This window comes from Numenius arquata, chromosome 6 (genome assembly GCF_964106895.1).
Source record: "Numenius arquata chromosome 6, bNumArq3.hap1.1, whole genome shotgun sequence".
Lineage (NCBI taxonomy): Eukaryota > Metazoa > Chordata > Aves > Charadriiformes > Scolopacidae > Numenius > Numenius arquata.
Window position 1 is genome coordinate 31,833,108 of NC_133581.1, and position 23,729 is coordinate 31,856,836.

General features: G+C 37.8%; 1 protein-coding gene across 2 annotated transcripts in view; it reads left to right on the top strand.

The window, feature by feature from the left end:
* PPP2R5E (protein phosphatase 2 regulatory subunit B'epsilon) overlaps positions 1 to 21,738 on the top strand; it is a 78,544-nt gene extending 56,806 nt beyond the window's left edge. The window contains exons 3-13 of one of the 2 annotated variants that reach the window (XM_074149922.1): positions 2,617 to 2,718; positions 5,585 to 5,677; positions 10,070 to 10,200; positions 10,289 to 10,348; positions 11,023 to 11,131; positions 11,989 to 12,042; positions 12,148 to 12,198; positions 13,015 to 13,134; positions 14,247 to 14,374; positions 16,996 to 17,097; positions 20,350 to 21,738. In XM_074149922.1, coding sequence (XP_074006023.1) covers positions 2,617 to 2,718; positions 5,585 to 5,677; positions 10,070 to 10,200; positions 10,289 to 10,348; positions 11,023 to 11,131; positions 11,989 to 12,042; positions 12,148 to 12,198; positions 13,015 to 13,134; positions 14,247 to 14,374; positions 16,996 to 17,097; positions 20,350 to 20,449 — 1,050 coding nt within the window. In that variant the 3' untranslated portion in view covers positions 20,450 to 21,738. The remainder of the gene's footprint in view (positions 1 to 2,616; positions 2,719 to 5,584; positions 5,678 to 10,069; positions 10,201 to 10,288; positions 10,349 to 11,022; positions 11,132 to 11,988; positions 12,043 to 12,147; positions 12,199 to 13,014; positions 13,135 to 14,246; positions 14,375 to 16,995; positions 17,098 to 20,349) is intronic. The other variant, XM_074149923.1, reaches the window with a different exon arrangement.
* The last annotated feature ends 1,991 nt before the right edge of the window (positions 21,739 to 23,729 follow it).

The following is a 23,729-nucleotide window of genomic DNA, read 5'->3' on the forward strand; positions in this document are numbered from 1 at the left end:
AATGGTGCACATTATCTTTTAAAATTATGACAACCTGGGGAAATCACTTAAAGATAACCTGTTCTGTCTGTTTTTCTCAAGAGAATATCTGCATTTTGGCTCCATAAAGCTTATCTTTAATCCTAATGCAAAAAAGAAAATTAAAGAGAGTAAACTGGATACTAGGACCTTATTCTAACTCACATTGCATTTACTCCTGCATGTTAATTTTCTTATGCAAAAAAACTTGCTTTTGAGTTGCCTTGGGACTGGCCTTTTTTTAATAGGCAGTCTCCAGAAATCGTACTGGTTTTGTTACAAGCGCAAGATTCAGGTGTCAGTGTTGGCATTTAACTAATTGTTGCTGAACACTTCATATTTCTGTCACGCTGTTAAGGCCCTGGCACTAACTGCTTGAGGCTTGGTTTGACTTAATTTAAGTCTTACAGGAATTTGTCTTAGTTCAGCTTTTCGTTCTGAAAGTATGTACTTTTCCTTGCAGGTTTTGCTCGTGCCATAATTCAGTATTTGTTCTAGTTTCTAAACACAACAGTTGATGAATACTTATGTTTTCTCTGAGCTGTTGGTATAAGCTCCATTAATTTATGTATGGTTAAATTTGCAGAAAAATTTCTTTTTTGTTTCACATGAAGTTTAAAGCAGAGAAAAAGAATAGCTGCGGAATGCCTTGGATTTTGTAAATTCCCTATTTTGGTCCAAATCCTGAGAAAGCTGGGATTACAGTAAGTATTGCAGAATCCCAGATGTTCGCATCCAAGGCACCAATAGGTGCATCTCCCCCTTTTACTTGGGAATCCTTTGGGCTGTCTACCCTCTTCTGCCCTGTGCTCTATCACAGAAACAACTCTGTCCTGGCAATTCTCATCTCTCCCTGCTTTTCCGTATCAGGGATAGCAGAAGGAGGAGCTCAGGAATCCTCGAGGAAAGACAAACAATAATCTGTGTATTTCTGGAATAGTTATTTGACTTCTCCTCATGAGACTTAGAAAAGTCTTTTCATGCAGGGGCTCTTGAGAGAAGTGGGAAGTCAGGGGAAGAGATGGAGAAGGGAGAAAAAGAGTATCATCTCCTTCTGAAAATGGTAGGAATCAGTGAGCAGGTATGCATAGAGGGGAAGCAGAGTTCAGCATCTATCAGCACAGGTTATAATAAACGCTGTATCTGTTAAGGTTGAAAGCCATGCAACTTGAAAACACGAGATTTACATATACAGTGACGGCTTCTGTAAAAGCGTTTTACTGTAACTGTAGTGAAATACACCCTCTTGTGGCAAGAAGGAATAAGTGCAAGCAGAAATACATGTGACCTTTTTTTTTTTTTCTGTGCTCACTGGTTTGCCTGCCTTATTCTCCTTTTGTCTTTTCCCTTGTGTTGGGTGAACATTCCTCACTGGTGTGCACCACATGTGCGCTTTCCTACAGTTTTCTGTTGTTTCACCTTTCTTTTTATGCAGTACCTGAGTCTGTTCTGTTTGTCTTGCAAATTCTAACACTTCATACTATCTGTTTCAATTTGGTTTTATCAGTACTTGGATTGTATTTAAATTCTTGGCTTTAAAATACCCTTTCTTACTAAGTCACCAACATATTGAAAATATGCCTTACAGACTAACTTTAAAACTTTTACAGGAGTAAAAGGCTGGAAAAATAAATAAGGACGTTGAAGAACATACTAGTTTTGTTTCTTAAATAGCTTAGTTTGTCTGAACTGCTATGAAGGGGTCAGGTATAGGTGGGATTTTAGCTGCTTTTCCCAGCTGTTTGATTAACCAGCTTAGAGATGGGTCAAATAAAGTAGCAGAGCGCAAAGAAGGGACATCACCTTCAAAGTGGAGAAAAAGCCCTACACCGTGTTTGCAGTTTATCAGATTTGCTGCGTAATAAGCTCTACACTCCGTTCAGCACTATAATTAACCCGGGAAAGCACTCCAGTTCAATCGTTGCTGATAGCATAAACCTCACAAAGCCAAGCAGTCTCAGCAAAATACCTCTAAATAAGATTAAGCAAAGTGAACAAACCATGAAATAAAATGTAGGCTAAGTGTCAAGCAAATACTATTTGTTGCTTGCATTTAGTACCAAGTTCTGTACTTGGCACGGGGTGTCCTGGCATATAATGTGTGAATAGCACTGGCAACTCTGAACAAGTACTTAGAGATGAGACCTTAAGCAGATATTATTAATGTTTTCCCTGTGCAAAGGAAAATAACCAAGTGTTATATGAAAACACATGTAAACGCATGTTGATGGCATTTCCTATAATTCCTAAACAGTCGTGGATCTCAGCCCATTGATGCCCAGCAGGATTGGGAATTATGTGTTGGTGGGCTCATCTGGAATGTGGTGGACAGAAATGGTGGCAGACTGGGTAATGCTCGGATATCAGTGGAAAGAAGAAACAAAAAGACTTGGAGAGGGAAAGCCAAGGCTGGTGGCAGGTTTGTAAAGTGACAGGTTCCTTAGAGCTGTGCTGTTGCTAAAGATCTTTGTCAGACGGCAGGCAAAAGAAACACTGCTTATGTGATGGAGGATGGAGTAGGTAGATAGACATACAGAGTCCAGAAATCTAGTCCCCAGCTGAAAAACAGATCTCATCGTTCTTTGCTTTGCTTTTCAGGTATCCTGCAATATCTTCAGAACCCTTCCACCTAGTGACAGCAATGAATTTGATCCAGAGGAAGATGAGCCCACCTTGGAGGCATCATGGCCACATTTACAGGTTTCTGATCATTTATCTCAGAAGAAATGCTTATCATTGCTTAATGTATCTAATCATTTTCTCAGCTGTTTTTTTAACCTGTGAATCAGAACTAGTCCCTGAGACACTAATGTGTATTAATATTGTTCATGGCTAAAATATAGTACTTACAAACACAGGAAAGTACTTTGTGAAATTTGCAAAATGTTAATGCTTTCTTCCAAAGTTGTTTTAATGATGCCCCTCATATTCCTGTTTTCCTTCATTGATTTTGTCCCGGTTTGAAGTAAAACCGAACCAACTTTCTGTTCTGTAATTTTACATCTTAGCCAGGCCTCTTCTAACTGTCTGAAATTAATGGTATATTGTGGAAAAAACTGCTCATTCTCAGAATGATAAGACCGATGTTTGTGCTCCATGCCAAGGGATGGTGTGCAGAGGTGCCCTTGCTTATACTTATTGCTGTAACAACCAAGGTCAGCTAATTTCCTTATTTGCCCCGTTAGAGGGTTGGAAGCGAAAAAAACGTAAAGGGGTCACATCTGTGGGGAGGAGTGGACAGGACAGGTGACCCAAACCTGACCAACTGGGGTATTCCATCCCATCTGCCCCATGCTCGGTGTAAAAGCTGAGGGATCAAAGGGTCATCTCTCTTCCTGCGATGGCTGACGTCCAGAGAGGACTCTGTTCATCTGCCTTTGATCCCGATCCGTGTGTTCCTGACTCCAGAGCTGAAACCCAGTTCCCATCCCTCTCTGAGTCCAGTCTGGGACTTCCCCAGTGCCTGCCGGTGACGTGACTGTCATCCTGGGAGCTTGACATGGTTTTGTATGTATTGTATCTATTTCATTATTTTCTTCTTTTTTTTTTTATTTTAATATTAATTCTTCATTAAAGTAGTTTAGTTCATTCTAAACTTCTGAATCTCCTTATCTCTCCCTCTCCTCTCTTTCTGAGGGGGGGGATAGGGGGGAAGGGCCATCTGTCACTCTGGTTTTGGTAAATTCGGCCGAAACCACGACAGATTTAAAAATTGTTTTGTTTTCCAAACTGCTCTGATGTACAAGTGTTTCTCAGCAACTTCAGCAAGAGCATTGTGGGGATGATACTGCTAGCAGTTTTGCTTTGCCAAGGGCAGTTAATTGTCATACAAAAGTACACAGGTGTTGGCAGCTGATCAGAAAAGTGAATTGAGAAGCTACATCCCTAAGTTTTCTTCCTCTCCCCGGGTCAAGGTTTGCTTTCAGGTGTTTGTAGCAGGGGGCATGCTCATCGCCGTGTATCATCCCTTCCTCTGTACCTCAAAAGTGTCAACACAAGGTATTTCGAACAAAGAACATAAACTAATTTCGGAGAAAGCATTTTTGATGCTAATGCAGTATATTCCTTTATAGAAAATACTGATGCAGATCCCGTCTGTGTTAGTCAGGACTACACCACTAGTAAATTTAGGAGAAGCTGGCCTGAGTAAGAGTTTGGGGAGTCTGGGAATTTCTGTGAGCAAAGGAGCATAATTGATCTTGGCTTGAAATGAGGATTTTATCTGACAGTTGTGTGCACGATCCTTGCCTGTGAGCAGTTTGTTTGGCTCTTTTGTGCTCTCAAAATCTGTTGAAATGTAGGTTTCGCCTGTCGTTTACATTTAAATTTCACAAAACCCAAGAATCTTAAAAGCTTCAAGGTAGCTCTGAAGAGCTCTGCCTGCCTGGAAACAGCAGAGGCATACGTCTGTTATCTTGTGTTCATTGACACTAGTTCTGTAGTTTTAAAAGTCATTACTTACGTGGAAATGATGGAATTTCTTAGCCAGTGGATAATTTACCATTGTCAGGAAGAAATGCACTGAAGTATTTGTCAGGAGTTGATGGAATTGATTTCTTGATGATTTAATATTAGTTATGTAAGCTGTCACTTCTTCCATGTTGTATTTCTAAACCTCTCTTCTCCTTTTTGATTTCCTATCCTTTCCTTTTAGAAGTCAGAGAACACTGACACAAAGCGGCAGTATTGCAGCATATTAGTGTTTGCGTGGAAAAGTTTAAAATGGTTTGAAAATGTAATTTTTAGCTTCCTTTCTCCTTTCAGTATCAGTACTCGTGCTCACTGAAGTCAGAAAGGAAAAAAAGTTTGCAATGGCTGCTCTTCTTTAAAAGGTTCAGCAAAGAGAATAGCCAGCTGGTAGCTCATCTGATCGGTGACAGGTCACAGTCGCTGTCTTACAAGGCCACGGCAGTCCCTGTTTGACTTCACTTCCTTTTTGCCTGTTTTTTATACTATTCTTTTTCACCGCTAAATGAAAAGTCTGTTGCTGTCCCACTGAAGAGTTTAGGCAGAGATGGAATTGCATGAAAAGTAAGCAGGTTTTCTCCAGCCCCAAGGCTAAGCTCTGCAGTTAAGTTAGAAACTTCTGAATGAATTCCAGTTTGTATTGTTCTTCTGTCTTTCAAGTTGTAGTAGAATGCTACTCTAAGCAGTTTCTAATTTAATTCAAGTATTTCCAACTGTTTCACCAACCCTTTCAGAATTGTAATGTCTGTATTTGATGTGACTTCACCAGTTCAGAGGGCAGTTTAAATGTGCTTTCCAGTTACTCCAGGAAGCTTTACAAGATGATAACAAGCATTACGAGATGGCAATGCCTGTTCTTGGTGATGAAATGTCTCACTGGAGTTAAATAAGCAAAACTAGCTGAAAAACCTCATGTAATTAATTCTTAACTCTAAGGTAGCAATTTCATAAAAGAGAAAAATATTTTTCATTTTTTTAAAATTTTGTGGAAAATCAGGTATTTTATTTTCTAGCAAAAGAATTTAGGGAAATACTTAAAAATATAAAGAGTAATCAAGTCATAAACTAAACCATGGATTATTTTTTTTTTCTTTTGCAGCTTGTATATGAGTTTTTCATACGATTTTTGGAAAGCCAAGAATTTCAGCCCAGCATTGCCAAAAAGTACATAGATCAGAAATTTGTATTGCAGGTAAGCTGTTCTGTTTTCTTTAAGGCTTCATTTTCCTTTTGAAAAAAATTTTCTTTAAAAGGATTTTATTTAGATTTTGAAAGTGTAACTTTATTTGCAACAGTAAAAAGGCTAAACAAGCATATACAATGAAAGTTTTCAGTCTACAGAGGTAGAGGAAATATGTGTGTGTGTGTTTTTATTTCAGTCTCTGTTGCTATAGATGTAGAAAATAGTTGGTTTGGCTCCAGTTTTGATAACTTAATCAAAATATTTGACTTACTGATTATGAGAGGGAGCTGAAACAGTAACTGTTGAAAAATGAAAGGTTTACTATCAAGTAGTCTAAAAATGCTGCTATCTAGAGAGACTACTTAAACACCAGTTTTAATGTGTCTTAATATTGTTAAAATATTTCTCTTGGAAGGGGAGACTATTTCTGCCTTCTACCTCTGCTGGAGAGCTGGCAACAGGGGCAGAAGTTCGTTAACAAACCCATTCCCAGCACAGTCCTGAAAACAGTGATGCTGTAGTGGTCAGGGAGGAAGTAAATCAAAAGGCCATATAAAGTTCAAGCTCTATTAAAAGCATGGAAGAAGAAGTAGCATCAATAATAAACAACAACTGGGGAAGAATGGGTCGCTTTTTATTTTCGTAGTCTGCTTGCCATCTTTATGGCTAAATGGAAGAGGTGGCCTCTGTCCGTTGTCAGCTGGTAGCCAGGTATTTTACATGTTTTTTGTCTTTCTCGTCCTTGTCTACAAGCTAGATTTTTTGTGTGCTTTGTTATTTCACTTGAAACTACAGTAGTTGGTCTTCTCTACTGAGGAATTTTCATCCAGGCCTTGACAGATGCCAGAACAGAGATGGCTGAAGGAAGATGTTTTCTGGGATAAGCCAGGAAAGATATGATAAGCCAGGAAAGACAGATATGACTCTTGTCTTTAGCTTTTGGGAATAGGCCTGTTCTTGTGTTTTCTCTTCCCGTTGTGAATTTTTGTATAAACACAAAGACAGAAAGAACTTCGTGTTTAATTCCATCCGTAGCTTGCTTTTGACATCAGGGAAATTTAGAAAGATTCCTACTTAGTTAGAACAGGGATTTTCCTTACAGGCTATGGCTTGAATAAAAGCCCAACTAGAAGTGGCTTTTCTGAAGAAAAGCCTTTTTCTCACCCCCTTGTCTTGGAGCTTTCATTTTTCCCTCTAGTGCTCAGGCAATAAAAGTAGTGCTTTTACTGTTCTTCTATGTTACTCGTATGAAGAATACTTGAAAGACATAGCTAAGAGAGCAATTTCTATCCTTAAATTCAAAGACTGAAAGAAGGGACTTCGGTTTCCTTCTTAGTATCACAAGACCTGTAAGTCTTGAGTAATCACTCTTGATATGGGGGGGTAATCACTCTTGATAGCTTTTTCCAGAGTGATTTTATTTTCATTAGATATAGCAGGAACGCATTAGAAGGAATGCTCGTGTTCTACTTCAAAATCTAGAGAAAATAGTTCCTAGATTGCTCCTGTTATGTGTTCAGATGCTGCTGAACTTGGTCATGACTGTAGTGTCCCACTAATGCCCTTTCAGGACCTTCAAACCTGTTATAATTTGTCACAGGAGAATGGGTCTAAAGCAAGGATTCTTTCTTTTTATTAATCCTATTAGTCTTTAATAAGTCTACTAAATGGAAGAATGAGGAAAGAGGGAAATATAACCTTTTGAAACCTGTGTATGTGAGAATGTAGGATAAGACAATTAAGAGTTAATAAGAATTCTAAGAATTTGTAAGTTCTTGCCACACAGTTAGGTGATGCACTTTTATATATTGCTGTGCACAATGTGTCAATTCAAAAGTCACATTTTTCTTGAGCCTGTGTGCAAGTAGGTGTATTTCTGTGTGTCTAAGTGTGTTTCTCCTGTAGGAACCGGGGAGTCCTTCCCCTGTGCCTGGAATAATGCCTGAGAATCTGGGACTACAGATCACTTCCGTAGAAAACCAATTTGAGACTTAAGAACATGAAGCATGTTTGGTGTTTCATGACACTGACAGCACAAGTGTGACAGCTTTGAAATCAGCTTTCTCTCTAAATTAATTTGTTTGTTTCTTTAAAACTTGGGGAACTTCCGTGAAGTGTTTCGTGGCAGTAAGAATGCCTTTATGAAAAAAACGATCCAGGTTTTTTTTTGAGGAGCGTTTTTCAAGCTTTTTCTTGTTTGCTTGCTTTTGGATTTTGTTTTTCAAATACAGATATGGTTTTGGCTTTCAGCTGTATATTTTGATAAAATGCTGTACTTAAACGGTGTAGCTGTTCATTTCCAAAGCCTGCTTATATACAGTCTGAACTGGTTGGCAGTGGTTGCTAAGAGACATACTATTCAAATACATCCACAAGTGTCTGTGTTACGAAGGTTGCTGTTCTGGAAAATTTATTTCCCTTTTCTATGTAATGTTTAGTGTTAGAACGGTCACGTACATCAGGGGAGTCTTGCAGCTTATTCATAAAAATAAGACTTTATTGTTGAAACCTGGTAACAATTGGACATATCAAAAGAATTGTCTTTTTTTTAAAAAAAAAAAAAAAGAAAGAGACTGAGTTCAGCAATGTTTCCACAGAGGATCTGTATAAGAGAACTGGAAATATAAATATTTTGCTCCTAAAAGCAATCCAGTAAGAAAATAAAAAACATAAGTGTTTCCAGCTGTTTGCTGTCTTTGGGTGAAATTTGCTATTTGGGGAAGGATGAGGTGACTATTTATTTATTTAACCGTAGAACTAATTGAACAAAGCAATGTGTTTCTGACCTCTGGAGGGCAGCTGACAAACTTCATCGTTTCCTCGTGAAATTCCCACCACAGATACTTACTGCAAGGAAAAGATAGTGAGATCTTAGTACAAGCTACAGACACATCCAAAACAATGAAGAAGAATACATACCCGTCCTAAACCTGGATATTAGCAAAATCCCAGGCAGCTTACCAACTTTTAATCATTTTTTTCTCTCTTTTCTTCTTTTTCACCTCCTCAGAGTTGTGTAGCAGTTTTAACAGAGATCACATAGCATGCATACACTGACATACCTACTTATAATAGGTATTTATAATATATCTATTTGTGAATCTGAGATAATTTTGGTTTCTACCATCCCTGTAATAATTTTCTGACAGCATCTTATACATTTATAAGACCTCTTTGGCAAACTGCCTTCCTTTCTCTCACGGACAGTTTGACAGTTTGACAGTTACTTTCTTTTTCATGCAAGAGAGATTACTGGTTGCTTATAATTATCATCTTAAACTTCCCTATTTTCTGTGCATTTTGCGGGGGGGGATGTGGTGGGGAGGGTTGGGGTCTTTTGGTTTGGGATTTTTTTTTTTGTTGTTGTTGTTGGTTGGTTGGTTTTTTTGCTTTTAAATAAAATTTACCTTCTAACATATTCCAAATGTCTGCCAGAATAGCCAATGTTGTGGTGTCAAAAAAAGATGAAGAATTGGTAGAGGGAAGCTCATCCTTTTGCAGTAAAGGATTCAAGGGGAATAGAACAAAGATCTGCAGGCGATATTCCTGCTGCTCATTTCATGCCTTAAATCTTAGAGGCAACTTCAAATGTCCGTGTTTCGGGATATATTTTGTACAATACAAGACACCAGATGGCGTTCTCTTTTGACTGAGTACCACACAATCATTTTGCTGTTTTAAAATCTTATTTAAGAGTTATTTAGTAAAAGTGGGTTTTCCGTTGTTGGGGTTTTTGGATGCTTTTTTTTATTATTATTATTTTTTAAAAAAACTGGATATTGAAGTTACCATTTTGTTCCACCTGGAGGATTAATTCCCCCTCATGCTTTGATATGTGTTGGTTGGTGGAGATCCTGTAACAGCAGATCCAGTGCTGGCATACGCTTCACCATTGAGAATGAAGGCTATGCGAATCACTAGGAAGGCTTAAGAGCTCGTAATATAAATAACAAGCAATTAGAAAAACGTGACCTTGACACAATGTTGTGGAAACGAAATATTAGAGCAAATGACAATCTTTTATTTCTGCAGAGTGAAGGAATGGTGGATGGTAAGAGGCAAACCGTCTTATACTGTAGATATGACCGCATCTAAGAATTAGTTTTATTTATTTTTAGGGAGAAGGAAGGAGGCATTTTGGAGCCAGTTAATCAAAAGTTTATTACTTGTTTGAAGATTTCTAAAGTTTTGTTATGTCAGAAGTGGAAATTAATAAACTGAGTTTCATGATGTATTGGCATTACCACAGATTTTTTAATACTGTATTTCTACACCTTGGGTAACACGGATATCGCATTGTTACATGCACGTGCTTTCATGAATTTAACTTTTCTATAGAAGTCTGTGTGTCCCACTTGTCAAATGTCTACTGTTTCAGTTCTCTTTTTTCTTTAAACACAGCTGTTGGAGCTGTTTGACAGCGAAGACCCTCGAGAACGAGACTACCTAAAAACAGTCTTGCACAGAATTTATGGCAAGTTTTTGGGTCTTAGAGCATTTATCCGAAAACAGATTAATAATATTTTTCTACGGTAAGTTGTGGAAGAAGGTACTTTTTGCTTATGAACATTTTAGGCAACCAATATTCTACTTATACTTAATTTTTCTTTTTTTTTTTAGATTTGTTTATGAAACTGAACACTTCAATGGCGTAGCTGAACTGTTGGAAATTTTAGGAAGGTAAATTTATTATCTATCTCAAACTTCCCTTCTTGACGCTTCAGAGTAGTGTCAGATTCAGAGAAAGTATTACTATAAGCCCTGATTCTGAAAACAGATGTGCACGCATGCTCATAGAATCACAGAATCACAGAATGGTATGGGGTTGGAAGGGACCTCTGGAGATCATCTAGTCCAACCCCCCTGCCAAAGCAGGTCCGCCCAGAGCAGGTTGCACAGGAACATGTCCAGGCGGGTTTGGAATGTCTCCAGAGAAGGAGACTCCACCACCTCCCTGGGCAGCCTGTTCCAGGGCTCTGCCACCCTCACAGGAAAGAAGTTCCTCCTCATGTTTAGGTGGAACTTCTTAGATTCAAATTTGTGCCCATTTATTCTTGTCCTATCCCTGGGCACCACTGAAAAAAGACTCGTCTTTAAGTAAAGTTAGACTAAATCTAATTCTTGTAAGTTAATTACTCAAGAACACCGTGAATTTATAGACCACATAGGCAAGGTCTTACCTGTTTGGCAACAGGTTTGTGCGGCTGTTTATATGATTATTCCTAAGTTGGAGTCGAATTGCTGTCTAGATATGTACTGCAGTAAAGCAGCACAAAAGTCAGCACCTGTTGAATGACCTCAGGAATGTTTTTTGTGATGATAACACTAACAAATATTTCTCTTCTAATTTCCAGTATTATCAATGGTTTTGCTTTACCTCTTAAGGCAGAGCATAAACAGTTTCTGGTGAAGGTGCTGATTCCTTTACATACTGTCAGGAGTTTATCGCTCTTCCATGCACAGGTAGAAATTATAAAAATATTTTCTGCTCGCTTAGAATGATATATTTTATTTTAAGGTTGCTGTGGAAATTTGTGTAGCGCATAAAAGGTGGGGGGAAAGTTTTGAAATGTGAAAAAAATGCAATAGATTTTTTAAAAATTCATTTAACGTGCTTTGTGTGATAGATGTCTTGCTTAAGTGTAACATACATTTGTAATATTTGGGGGATTCCATTTAGTAGTTAAACACTATCTTTTTTGGTTTTCCTCTCTGCTATTTTCTCATTTTCATGAGCTTGCCCTTCCCATTCTCTCTCCCAAGAGGATGTTTGGGTTCCCTTAGTCTTGTGCTGTCAAAGCTCTTCTTCACCCTGGCAACTTTCTGAATACTAATACCCACATTTTGCATAATGTTTAACATTCTTCCTCGCAGATTTCTTAATACTGCATTTATGCTCTCATATCCTTTTATACATTCAACCTGTTATTCCAGGTTTTAGCTGTGTTGGCTCATGTTGCAAGAGTTTTCATGGTTTAGCCAACGTATAAAATGTCTAAAAAGATGTACTTTCAGAGTATAACAGAATCTTCAAAACTTGGTTGTATGACTCTATCTAGAATTCCATATTGCTCTGATTTTTATTGTATATGCTACTTTGTCCCCCTGACTGGTTTTTTTTTTGTAATGTGTTCTGTTGTTTCTTGTGAACTGAAGTTTGAGTGGATTTGCACAGTGCAAATCTTAGTTTAAAAATTGGATGCAGTGTGAGATAGCTGTATAGCATCTTGCCTCGAGTCTCTCTTTTTTGAAAAAAAAAAGTTTCTTTGTGGTTTCTTTATAGAAATGTTCTAACTTCTCAAATCTTTACCTCTTCACAGCTGGCGTATTGCATAGTACAGTTTTTGGAGAAAGACCCCTCACTCACAGAACCAGTAAGTAGTTCTTTCATGCATTATTTTTTACATCATAAATGGCTTACCCTGTTGAGAGAAGAGTAAAACATCTAACTTTTGTTTTTTTTTTTCCTTCTAATTTAGGTCATTAGAGGATTAATGAAATTCTGGCCAAAAACCTGCAGTCAGAAAGAGGTAAGTGATATGCTAGTATTAACAAGACATCAGTTACTTTGTTCTATAATATAATAGGCAGGGAATCTTTAGATATTTCCAGGTAGACAGCATGTGCTGCGGTGGATCTTAATATGAATTCCTGTAGGTGATTTTCTATACTTGTGGACAGTTTTGATAATGAAGAGAACCATTTGATAACCGTGGTTTCTATTCACAAAGTGAGCGCTGGCTCTTCTGCAGGGTATTTCTTTTCGTTTTAGAAAGGAGAAAATAAACATAGTTGAGGATAAATTGGAAAAGTCTGTTAGATTTGGAATTGTTTATATATGAGGATAGTATTTTTCCAGGGAGGATGAAAGATAACGTTTACCTACGAAACATGTAAAACATGCAGTTGAACATTTGCATTTTTATTTCAAATTCTTGATGTAAATCTGAGTTTCTCTAATGAGATTTTGTGACACAGCAAAACTGTTATTTTGAATATTGTTCCCAAAAATGAGACAAAATTAAGAGACTCTCCTTAGTTAACAAAGTTTAAACCTTGGCCAAATCCTTTGTCTGTATGAGGCTAGGTTTTCAGCGTGGATATACTGGTGCAATTCTGATTTTTGCTGTAAAGGAATGACTTTAAATACAGCATTTGCACATACTTGTCCTCCTCCTTTTAAGAGACTGAATCCAGAAGCTGCTGAAGATAGAATTGATAAGATTTTTTGAGAGAGGGTCTTGCTGAGCTAGGGAGGCTTGGGGTAGAATTTCAGGATTACCAGCATTTTACTGATCAAGATGATTCAGAGGTTTTATATTCAATGCTTCCTTCCTTGTCTTTAGGTCATGTTCCTAGGAGAGCTGGAGGAAATCTTGGATGTAATCGAACCATCACAATTTGTCAAAATCCAGGAACCCTTGTTTAAACAAATTGCCAAGTGCGTCTCTAGCCCTCATTTCCAGGTCAGTGGTAGAGGTTATTGCTTGTATAGAAATGTACAGTCTCAATATCAAACATAACGCCCCCCAAATGTAAATATTATTTTATGTTATGTGGTTTTAAGTGCTCGGCTTCTGGATTTCTATGGAAGAGTGTATGTTGCAGTGGAGGTTTAGTTCTGAGCTCCACGATTAACTTGTTAGATGTATCTGGGTTTACAGCACAGAACTTGCTGCTCTGAGCTACATGAGGCCTTAAACTGTACCCAAGCAGACTGTGACCACTTCTGACTGTAGGTGACAGGTACTCACCGTATCGCCTTCAGGCTGATAGACCACGTAGGGTGTATTCGCTCCCATTTTTAGCGCGGTATTGTGCAGCATTCTTGTTTTCTTTCTTACTTCCTTCTGCAAGGAGATGCCTGGTGAGGCGTGATAGAAACTGGACCCTCTTTTCTTCACAAGAAGAGGAATGAATAGGATTTAAGTTGAAACATATGTGAAGAGGAGATAGGATTTATGGCCTGTAGTGTCTCCTTATTAACCTAGGTGACCTATTCTGGCACAAAGGCAGATGTGACTTTTAGGCTCTTCCTTGGACTTCATTTGTTTTTAGCATAATTTAGATCAGTGTTTTCCCTCCTACCTCCCCATCTCCTCCCCAAGGTGATTATGATGATTGGTACCTTGCCCACACTTAAGATCTCTTCCCCCTTATTCAGCCCAACTACTGGGCCTTTCCCTGTCTCCCTCCTGCAGTACCCCAGCACTGCTCTCTTCTTTCCAACTGCAGTCACAGGATTGAGGGATAAGGGGCGATGGGAAATCTGTCTGCTCTCCCTTCCCCTCCACAGCTGCAGCATTAATGCAGTGTCTGCACCTGGGCCTCAGTGAGTAACAACATATCGCTCAGGGGAAAAAGAGATTGGATGCTGCGGGATCTGAATTATAGGATAAAAACTTAATTCCATTAATGCATGTTATGCTACTGATTAAAGTCGAGTTTTAATTCCGAAGTTAATGATTCCTGTTGATTCATCTTTGTGAAATTCCTCTGTAATTTGTTTTTCCTTCAGAAAATTACGAAATTATAGGTATCTGAATTACTGTTCATGTTTTATTCTTTTGACTCAAAGGTGGCTGAAAGAGCGCTGTATTATTGGAATAACGAATACATCATGAGTTTGATAGAGGAGAATTCGAACGTTATACTTCCCATCATGTTTTCCAGCCTTTATAGGATTTCTAAAGAGCACTGGAATCCGTAAGTTTTTTGCTATGACTCTTTATCTTACCATTTGACATACCACAGATAAACTTAGGGAGTGTCTGCTGAAGAACATCTGGACGGGAGAGATCCAAATTCAAAGCTGGCATGAGCAGGTGCAACTCTGTTAATGCCAATGTGAATTAGTCTATACTTGAGCTTGTCTCAAAATGTTTTTAATCATCTGGTATGTCTACAAAATCAGTACCTTATGAGATAAAAATAGACCTTCTCACGAGTTAGATAAAAGAGAAATTAGATGTTACATTGTTACTGAAGAAAGTGTTGCTCATCAGGCATTTCTCCTACACACTTTTTAATGAACTGGTTAACGTCTTAAGCCTGATGGCAAATTGTCTCGAAGAATATCACTTGGCATTAGTAAAACTAATGGTAAAACTAAAACCTCTGGTACTAGCATTTTTCTAAACATCTCTGAAGCATATAGACATCAGTATATTCTTAGCTTGGGTTGTTTTTTCTAAATTTATTTGAATACAGCTGTTCTCTGTTATGCACAGTAATAGAGTATATATCCTGTTAATTTGGGATTTTTATTTTTAAACTGAATGACCTAGTAGAAAGCGTTTTTATGGAAAATACTATTACAATTATATGCCATGTATTCTACACTTTAGTTGAAAAGTTTTTCTAAGTCAAGCTGGCTACCAGTTAGTAAACCCAGTATTTTTAATGATCTGTGCTACGTTCAGGCCCCAGGTGCTTTAAGACCTTACTGTAAAGTATTTGTAAATATTTCATCTTTTAAAACATTAGTCTTTTTGTTCTGAATCTAGTTAAACCTCAAGTTTGTGCATTTTCACGATCAATCTAATGCTACTGGAAAGCTTCTGTAACTAACCCTCATCAAAAAAAGACATTTTCCATGGCACAGTAAAGCATTATCAGCCTCCAACCTGCCCATTCTCCTGCCCAACCTTCTGTACCATGCCCTGGGATGCTTCTGGTCATGAGAGTATTCCAGCATCCCAGTTCTCAGAGTTTTCATACCCGCAGGAATGTTGTACCTTTGACACCCAAGCCAGGTTGAGTGCAAAACAAAGAAGGTATTTAAAGAATTTTTATATTTATAAGAACATTTTTAAATGCAGGCAACAAAAAAGAAAGTTTATTGGAAGAGGGGAGATTTAGCTGAGATATTAGGAAGAAATTTTTCACTATGAGGGTGGTGAGACACTGGCCCAGGTTGCCCAGAGAAGCTGTGGCTGCCCCATCTCTGGAGGGGTTCAAGACCAGGCTTTGAGCAACCTGGTCTAGTGGGAGGTGTCCCTGCCCAGGGCAGGGGGGTTGGTACTGGATGATTTTCAAGGTCCCTTCCAACCCACACTATTCTATGATTCTATGATTTATAGACGGGGAAGGAGGGAGAGTGTGGGCAACGGCACATAGTTTGTCTGCTCTGTAGGTTTGCTCCAAAGGTTCCTGGCCCCTGTAATGTTGATTCACTGCCTCCTGGCTGAAGAGCTGTTTCTTAAGGAGCCTCATGTCTGTGTATGACAACCATAATAGTGGATCAGGAACTGGGATCTCTTGATTGATCATCTATTCCAAATTCTTTGAAAGTTTTTTTAGATTTGTTTCTTTCCCTTCTCCCTTTTCAGTTGCTTTGTTTCTTTATCTTCAACTCTGCCAGAAAGGAATTTTGCCCTCTAGATAATCGGACTATTGGCAAACCCATCTTACTTTGGAAATTCTAGTATATTTTAGGTTAGTTATCCAGTCAGATGGTATAAAAGAGCAAACTGATTCTACCTTTTTTGAACCTTTGTGGGACAGCATGCATTTGAAGCCTTTTTGAAATTATTATTATTATACATCATTTCTTCCTGTATGAACATATCATGCCCATCATATTTCATGCAATTAAGCAACTCGAATTCAAATAAGCAGTGGTGTATTATTGGCTCTTGGGTAAGGTCAGGAACAGAAATAAGCAAAGTAGGCGGAGGCAGAGAGAGAGAGATACAGATACTATATATATATATATTTATATGTATATAATATATAATTATTTTTTTTAATATATATACACACACACAGTTTTACACTGATAATGCAGCACTCCTCTGAAGGATTTGTGGGGTTTTTAAAGAGTTTTTTGCTGTACCAAAGTGAAAATGAATATGAAAAGAATGAGTACAAGGAAATCACTCTTGAAATATGACCTTGTATTTTGCATAGGTGCACTGAATATTCAGCTTCATAGGAAAATCATAAGGAAATATGAATCACTCCCATTTTGTGTTTTAAATTCTACTCCTTCTGCCATGATTGATGATTCAAATCCCAGGAGTTGCATTCAGAATTGGGAGAGTCTGTAGTTATATGTAATAGCTTTCTGTTGTTACCTTTTACCCTAGAGTTTTGGGTTGCTCCATTTAAGTACTCAGTAGAGACATGAAAGCTGATTCTCACCTTTAAATATGTTAATTAAAAGTAGTTTCACTGAAATCAAAGAATTTACATTATCATACTTGCAAGAGCAGAATTGGTCGCAGATATGCTGGTAAGAGGAGACACTTCTATTTCACGTTTGATTTCACCTGAAACTAATAGACTCCTTTCTTTTTTTCTTTTTTTTTTTTGATGTTTCACAGGGCTATTGTGGCTTTAGTCTACAACGTGTTGAAGGCATTTATGGAAATGAACAGCACCATGTTTGACGAGCTGACAGCCACTTACAAGTCAGATCGCCAGCGGTAACTTTTTAAAGCTTTTTTTGTCAGCTGTGCATAGGGCCTGCTGTTTAGTTTTTTCCTTACACTCCGATGCAGTTGCATAATCTCACACAGAATAGACACAATGCCTTATTTTTCCCTCTTCATACTCTTTAGCCTTCTCTTTGCAAGATGTAAGATAAGATCATGTACAGGTTAGTCTTTACCCCTTATGAAACTCAGTATCCATTGAGCCGCGTGGGAATCTGCATTCCTCATGGAGTTCCTTTTGACGCCGCATTGCAAAAGACTTAAATGTATCAAGATCTTAATAATTAAGAAAACAACCAAGGGTCTAAGCATAACGCTTTGCTTAAAGACTTCAACAAAGTCTCACTGAGGTTTGGAAAGAGACATGAGGGAAAAACCTAAGATTTGCTTTTCCAAACTGCTGTTCTTAGGCTAGATGTGGTCTTAAAGCCAAGAGGCATCCCTCAATCCTTTCATTTCTTATTCAGAGGTCTTGCTGTATCTGAGTCTTTTAGCATGTAGGATCCATTAGATACACCATTCATACAGTCATTAGTTCCACCCTAGTAAAATGTTTTTTGTCTTTTCTCCTGTTTTCCTTAATCTTCATTTCCCGATTATAGTGCAGCATCTTTTCTCAAAACTTTCAGCTCGTCGAAAGCATCAGGTGAAAAAAAAGGAGGAAACTTCAGGAACTGTGCACAGTTTGCAGCTTCATTTAAGTCATACCTTTTCCGTGACTCAGGGTTCCCTCGAGCAAAGCACAGGGTTACTGTGTGTCATCAGATCACGTTAGGTTAATAGAGTCTCTGAAGGCTCTTGGAGGCCATAGTTTTTTGAAGTGTGTGACTGGAGTCCTTTTGTTCTGCTTGATTGTTGTAAAATACAAAGTTCTTTACAGAAAAAAAATTTAACTTAACAGGTTAGGTCATTAATGTTGTATTTTACCTTTCAAGACTTGGATATATATTTGAGCTAAGATGCCAGATGTATTCCAGATAGGCATTGAGAAGTAAGGCTGAATCTTCTAGTGCAGTTGAGACAACACTGCGTGGTTTTGTAGCAGAAACTTAGTCCTGCCATTTTGTGAGGGACCTCAGTGACTTAAATCAGTTTGCGATTGTACTTTGCACCTTAAGGTGCGAAACTCTGCCCGTAAAAGGACTTGACACTGTAGTAGTATGTCCTATGCCTAGATAATGGGTGAGGTTTATTGACTGAACCGCACAAAGTTTTTCTTGCAGCTATTGATGCTGTATGTTCTGTCAAGGCAGGTGCTAACCATTTCACTATTTTTATTTACTACTCACCATCAGCATGGTGAGTAGGACTCGGGAGGTGATTGTGATTGTCCCCCTGTACTGGGCACTGGTGAGGCCCCACCTCGAGTGCAGTGTCCAGTTTTGGGCCCCTTCCCACAAAAAAGACATTGAGGTGCTGGAGCGGGTCCGGAGAAGGGCAACGGAGCTGGTGAGGGGTCTGGAGAACAAGTCTCGTGAGGAGAGGCTGAGGGAGCTGGGGGTGTTCAGCCTGGAGAAAAGGAGGCTGAGGGGAGACCTTCTCGCTCTCTACAACTCCCTGAAAGGAGGGTGTAGCCAGGGGGGGTCGGTCTTTTCTCCCAAGTCACAGGCGATGGGACAAGAGGAAACGGCCTCAAGTTGTCCCAGGGGAGGCTCAGATGGGATATTAGGAAAAAATTTTACACTGAAAGGGTTATTAAGCCTTGGAATGGGCTGCCCAGGGAAGTGGTTGAGGCACCATCCCTGGAGGTATTTAAAAGACAGGTTGACGTAGTGCTCAGAGACATAGTTTAGTGATGTGGGTTTTTTTTTAATACGGTTTTCTTTTGTTTTTTTTATCAGAGTTAGGTTGATGGTTGGACTAGATGATCTTAAAGGTCCCTTCCAACCTAGACAATTCTATGATTCTGTGATTTTAAAACATGTAAATACCTGAATGTATAAACTGGGTTATTCACCCTCATGCATTTAGCATCTTAATAAAACCACATTTCAAAAGAGCAGCTTTGATACCACTTAAAGCTGGAGGAGAAATCTGTTCAATATTAATGACTATGGTAGGTCAGATAGGTAAGTCGAACGAGGTGATCATCCTCGACCAGTCTTTTAGGTAAGAAGGCTTTTATTTCGTAATGATTAGAAGACAAATATCGGTAAGTAGCCTGAAAATGTCAGGCTATTTCACTTGTTCTTATATTTAATTTTAAGTGACAGTGGGCTCTTTTTTTTTTCTTTTCTTTACCTTTTTTCAGGGATTTATTTGAAAGTTGTTTTTATTTTTTAATATGTTTAAAGAACTCTTGGGAAATTAAAATTTCTAATCGATGAGCCAGATGTTGGCATTTTGACTGAATCAAGATGTGTAGGAATGTTTCTAACTTGCTGAAATATTTTTCAAGAATTCTCCAGTGGGACTGGCAGAGAATCTGTATCTCTGTAATTCTTAGATTTCCATTTCATCTGAACCTACAAGGTGATGTAATCGAAATTGAAAGCATTTTGTACCTTGCAGCATCAAGGAGATTTATTCAAAGTAAACTATGGCAGAGGCAGGAAATTTAGAAAGCAAATAATGCAGGTAAAGCAAGTGTTAGATTAGCTGTATACTTCTATCAAATCAGCCATTAAAGTCTCTTGTTAAAGGAAATGCTGCATAGGTCTTCCCGTAGGAATTTGGAAAGGGAAAAAAAAAGTAAATCACTGAACAAAGGACACATCTTGTAAGTTGAGCTTTCCCTTGGCTCATACCTAAACTATATGAAAGCCACCAGTCAACGTACATAAGAACAGTGATTCTGAAAGGATAAGGGAATGCTTGTTTAAATAAGTGACTTATTTATAAGATAAAGAAATACTTTGCTTAAATAAATAAACTTGACAATAATTAAATGCAAGTTAATCCCGAAATGTTCATTTTTATAATCATGATATATTTGTTCTATAATAAAACTCCGTGGCTATTTTTTTTTTTTTTTACTACAAATTCATGTCTAGGAACACTGTCACTTGGTTCAGATTGCTTTTTATGTTCTTTTCCTACTGCTTTGTTTAGTGATATTTATGTAGGTAATGGAAGGGGGAAAAGAAAAAGAAAAATATTTATAAAAATGAAATGTATGTTAGTAGAATTTTAGTTGTGTTCAAGAAAATTAGCCCTGCTAATTAATGTCAACTATGTATTTTTTAACATAAATATTTTACGGTCTTCTCTCCCCCTAACTCTTTGTTTTATTTCATCTGTCAGTGAGAAGAAGAAAGAGAAAGAGCGTGAAGAACTGTGGAAAAAACTGGAGGATTTGGAATTAAAGAGAGGTCTTAGACGTGATGGGATAATTCCAACTTAACAAAAAAACAAAACAGCATTATTAACCTGTGGAGTCACACATTTATGTAGTAGAAGATGGAGCAACAGTTTTCTGTATTGTGCAACTTTACAGTAGATTTCACATTTGTTTCATTATTACAACAGCACTGTATATACCTGTCTCTAAGTAAAGGAAAAAAATAAGGACTTTAATCCAAAGTTTGGACAGCAGATGGACTTCTCAGAACTTTGCAAACATAGTAATTGTTTTAACCCTTCTTTAAAACCAGTCTTCAAAGACCTGTTGATGAAAATTGCGATGTCAAATTCCATTGTCAGGACCTCTTCCTTATTTATCGTTAGCAGAGAGTATAATACGACAAAATGTGAACAATCTTAAAATTTAGCTTGTCTTTCTGCTAAACTGTTAAGTGTATTTATAGTAAAAGAGAGAAAAGACTGTCATTTCCTTATGAGTTTGTGTAACATCCTCCTTCTCTGGATAACTTTACTGTAATTTGACTTTTATTTCCTTTTGCACATCTTCATAAGTTGAATGTCCATTCAGATCAGGGCCATGAAAAACATAGGTCCTGAATAAAAGTTTTGTTTACTTGTGTGAGCATTTTTTTAGTACCAGGCTGTCTCTGGTGCTTCCTTAATTTGAACATTAGGAGTTAAAAAAACAAGTAGGTGATAAACATAGTAGGAAAGGGAGCTTTGGATTCATGCACCTGTTTATTGCAAATCCAAATTCATGTCCACAATCCTTTAAAAATGGGCAGTGGTAACATCCTGGACTTCAGTATCTAACCAGTATTAGCGATATGGCATTGGGCACACATACTGGAGTTGTTTTAGAAATACTAATTGCTAAATTACTACAGTATGTTTTTATTGGACCATTTTGAAAGAATAAAGACAAACACTAAACAGTGCAAGCATGAAATTGATCTCCAGTCGTCATGGATCTAATTGGAAATTGAGTTGAGGTAGCAGTTTGGACTGTTTGGAGTTGTTGCCTTACTTTTTAATATGTATTTATAAAGTGTTCCAGCAAAAGAGGATGTAGCCTCTAAGAAACATACTATAGTGTTTTTGTGGTTCTTACTCATCACAGTACCAGCCCTATGGTCTTAGCTGGAAAGGATTCTGGATAATTTACTTCTGCATTCTCATCTGGATGCTCATTCCTAACTACTGTATTTGTTACCAAAAGTGGTTCTACAAATGCTACTGAAAAAAATTCTGGAAATCCTAATGTTCTGAGTATTAATAATAAAGTTTAAAATGCTTTTATATCAAAGGTGCATTGTGACCAAATTGTTTAAAACAAAAGAGAAAAAAAAAAAAAACCAACAAAAAGAAGAGGGCTGTATTATAAGTACACATTATTGACTATCTGCTTTGTATTTGAAAGTGGAATCTTACATCTTTGGTAGGTGAAATGCTGATAAGACTTATGTACAGTATATATTTAGCTAATGCAGTTGCATTATTATATACCGAAAGGTATGTGTTTCAGGATTTTTCTCCAGGATGCTTTTGAACTGTTATAGACATATGACAACAGTGAATTGATAATCCTAAACCATCAATCCAGCAGTATTTACAGTATAAAACTGAATTGGTGTTCATGAGTCTTTGTGATAGTTGCAAACATAAATTTATGACCTGTTGCCATTGATAGAAATACAGTATAAATACAAGCTTGTATATTTTTTCTTCCTACCATTTAAATATACAGTAGGATTTGAAGTTTTCTTGTTTTCAGGCATGGAAAAGAGGTAAAAGTGGATTCCCTCCTAGACTACTGACTGTTTCAGGATTATCAGGTCACAGTTTGTACTCCTGGGTCTGCGCACACCAATGTTGTAAACACAACAATTTTGTAAAAACTTGACACTGTTAATTCTGGAAAAAAAAAAAGTGGAACTAGTCATATGCAACACCAAACATGACATGGTTTAATGGGATTAATATGAGCTTCTTTTAAGAACACTGACTGGGACGCAATGTAAATTAGGCAGTTACTGTCATAGTTGAAACATTTTATTTTAAAGTGCTGAAGCAAAGGTGCAAGCTGAAATACTAAAGATTAAATAAATTTATAACAAATCATGTCCCTTAGCCCATTGATTTTGACAGTCTTTTATTTCTGTTACCAAAAAAATACTTGCTAGTGTGATTTCTTTGAGAAATGATCGTACTTTACAAGAGGGTGGACTTAACCTCATGCTCAAAGACTATGTTCAATTGTGAAAAAACTGAGATAGTATGGAAGAAAAAAGATTAATGTTTTCCACCTGGTGGAGTAAAACACAACAATGTGAAATTAGAAAAAGCACCTTGTCCTGTACTTAGAGTTTAGGTGAGTGTTGTTTGTTCATAACTATTTTTGGTTTTGACATGACGTTCTGGTATTGATCATACAAAGCTGATGAGAACCTGATGGGTTGCAATATTTTGTTACCTCTGATGTTACCTCTGATGTGGGGATAGTGGGGAGTATCTAAAGTTTATAGACGATTTATCACTTCCAAGAAGGAATGTTTCTTTAAAGCGAATGAGACGATGTGATATTAGTCACTTGACTCTAAAAGGTTGATACGACACTAGGTTGCACTGTGTGATGTACGTGAAGAAGCACTTGCCACAACGATACGACCATACCCCCCCCCCCCGGGATCCACTGTTGGCCACAACCCAAACGCGATGTCCTGCCGCTCCGCAGAGCTCCCATCCCTGGCGATTGGAGTTGTAGGCAAAGGCGGCAACAGCGTACGGGCCCAAGTGCGATCAGTGCGTCTATTTAATTAATGCTTTCCTTTGCTTCCTTGAGTTCCAGGAACTACCTTTCTTTGTGTAAATGTTTTTATTAAACTACTCGTGCAGCAGTTGTTGGGTGGTCGCTCGTGTCCTGTACCATATTGGTTTCAGGAGAAAGGATTGAATGCTCTCTGGTAAAAGGTACTAGGGCATTGCATCAGGTCATGGGGATATAACAACTGTAAAAGTGAAGTTCCTCTCATATACTTTAAATTGAGCACACGTTGCTTTCTTCATCTTGCAAGTCTCCCTTACTGTTTTCCTTTCATTGCTTTTGAGCGTTTTTTTGCCTCTTTTCCAAAGGTTAGAATGCTTTACATGAAAGTATTCTAATGCCATTGGAGCATTCAGTAGCAGGGTTACAGTAAATTTAAATCTTGGTTTTATTAGCATAAATAAAAGGATTTAATTTATTTTTTTTTATCTCCTCCTCTATATGGAAAAATCGACGGTGTTGGAGCCAAGAACTGCCTGAGTAAGAAACGTAGCAG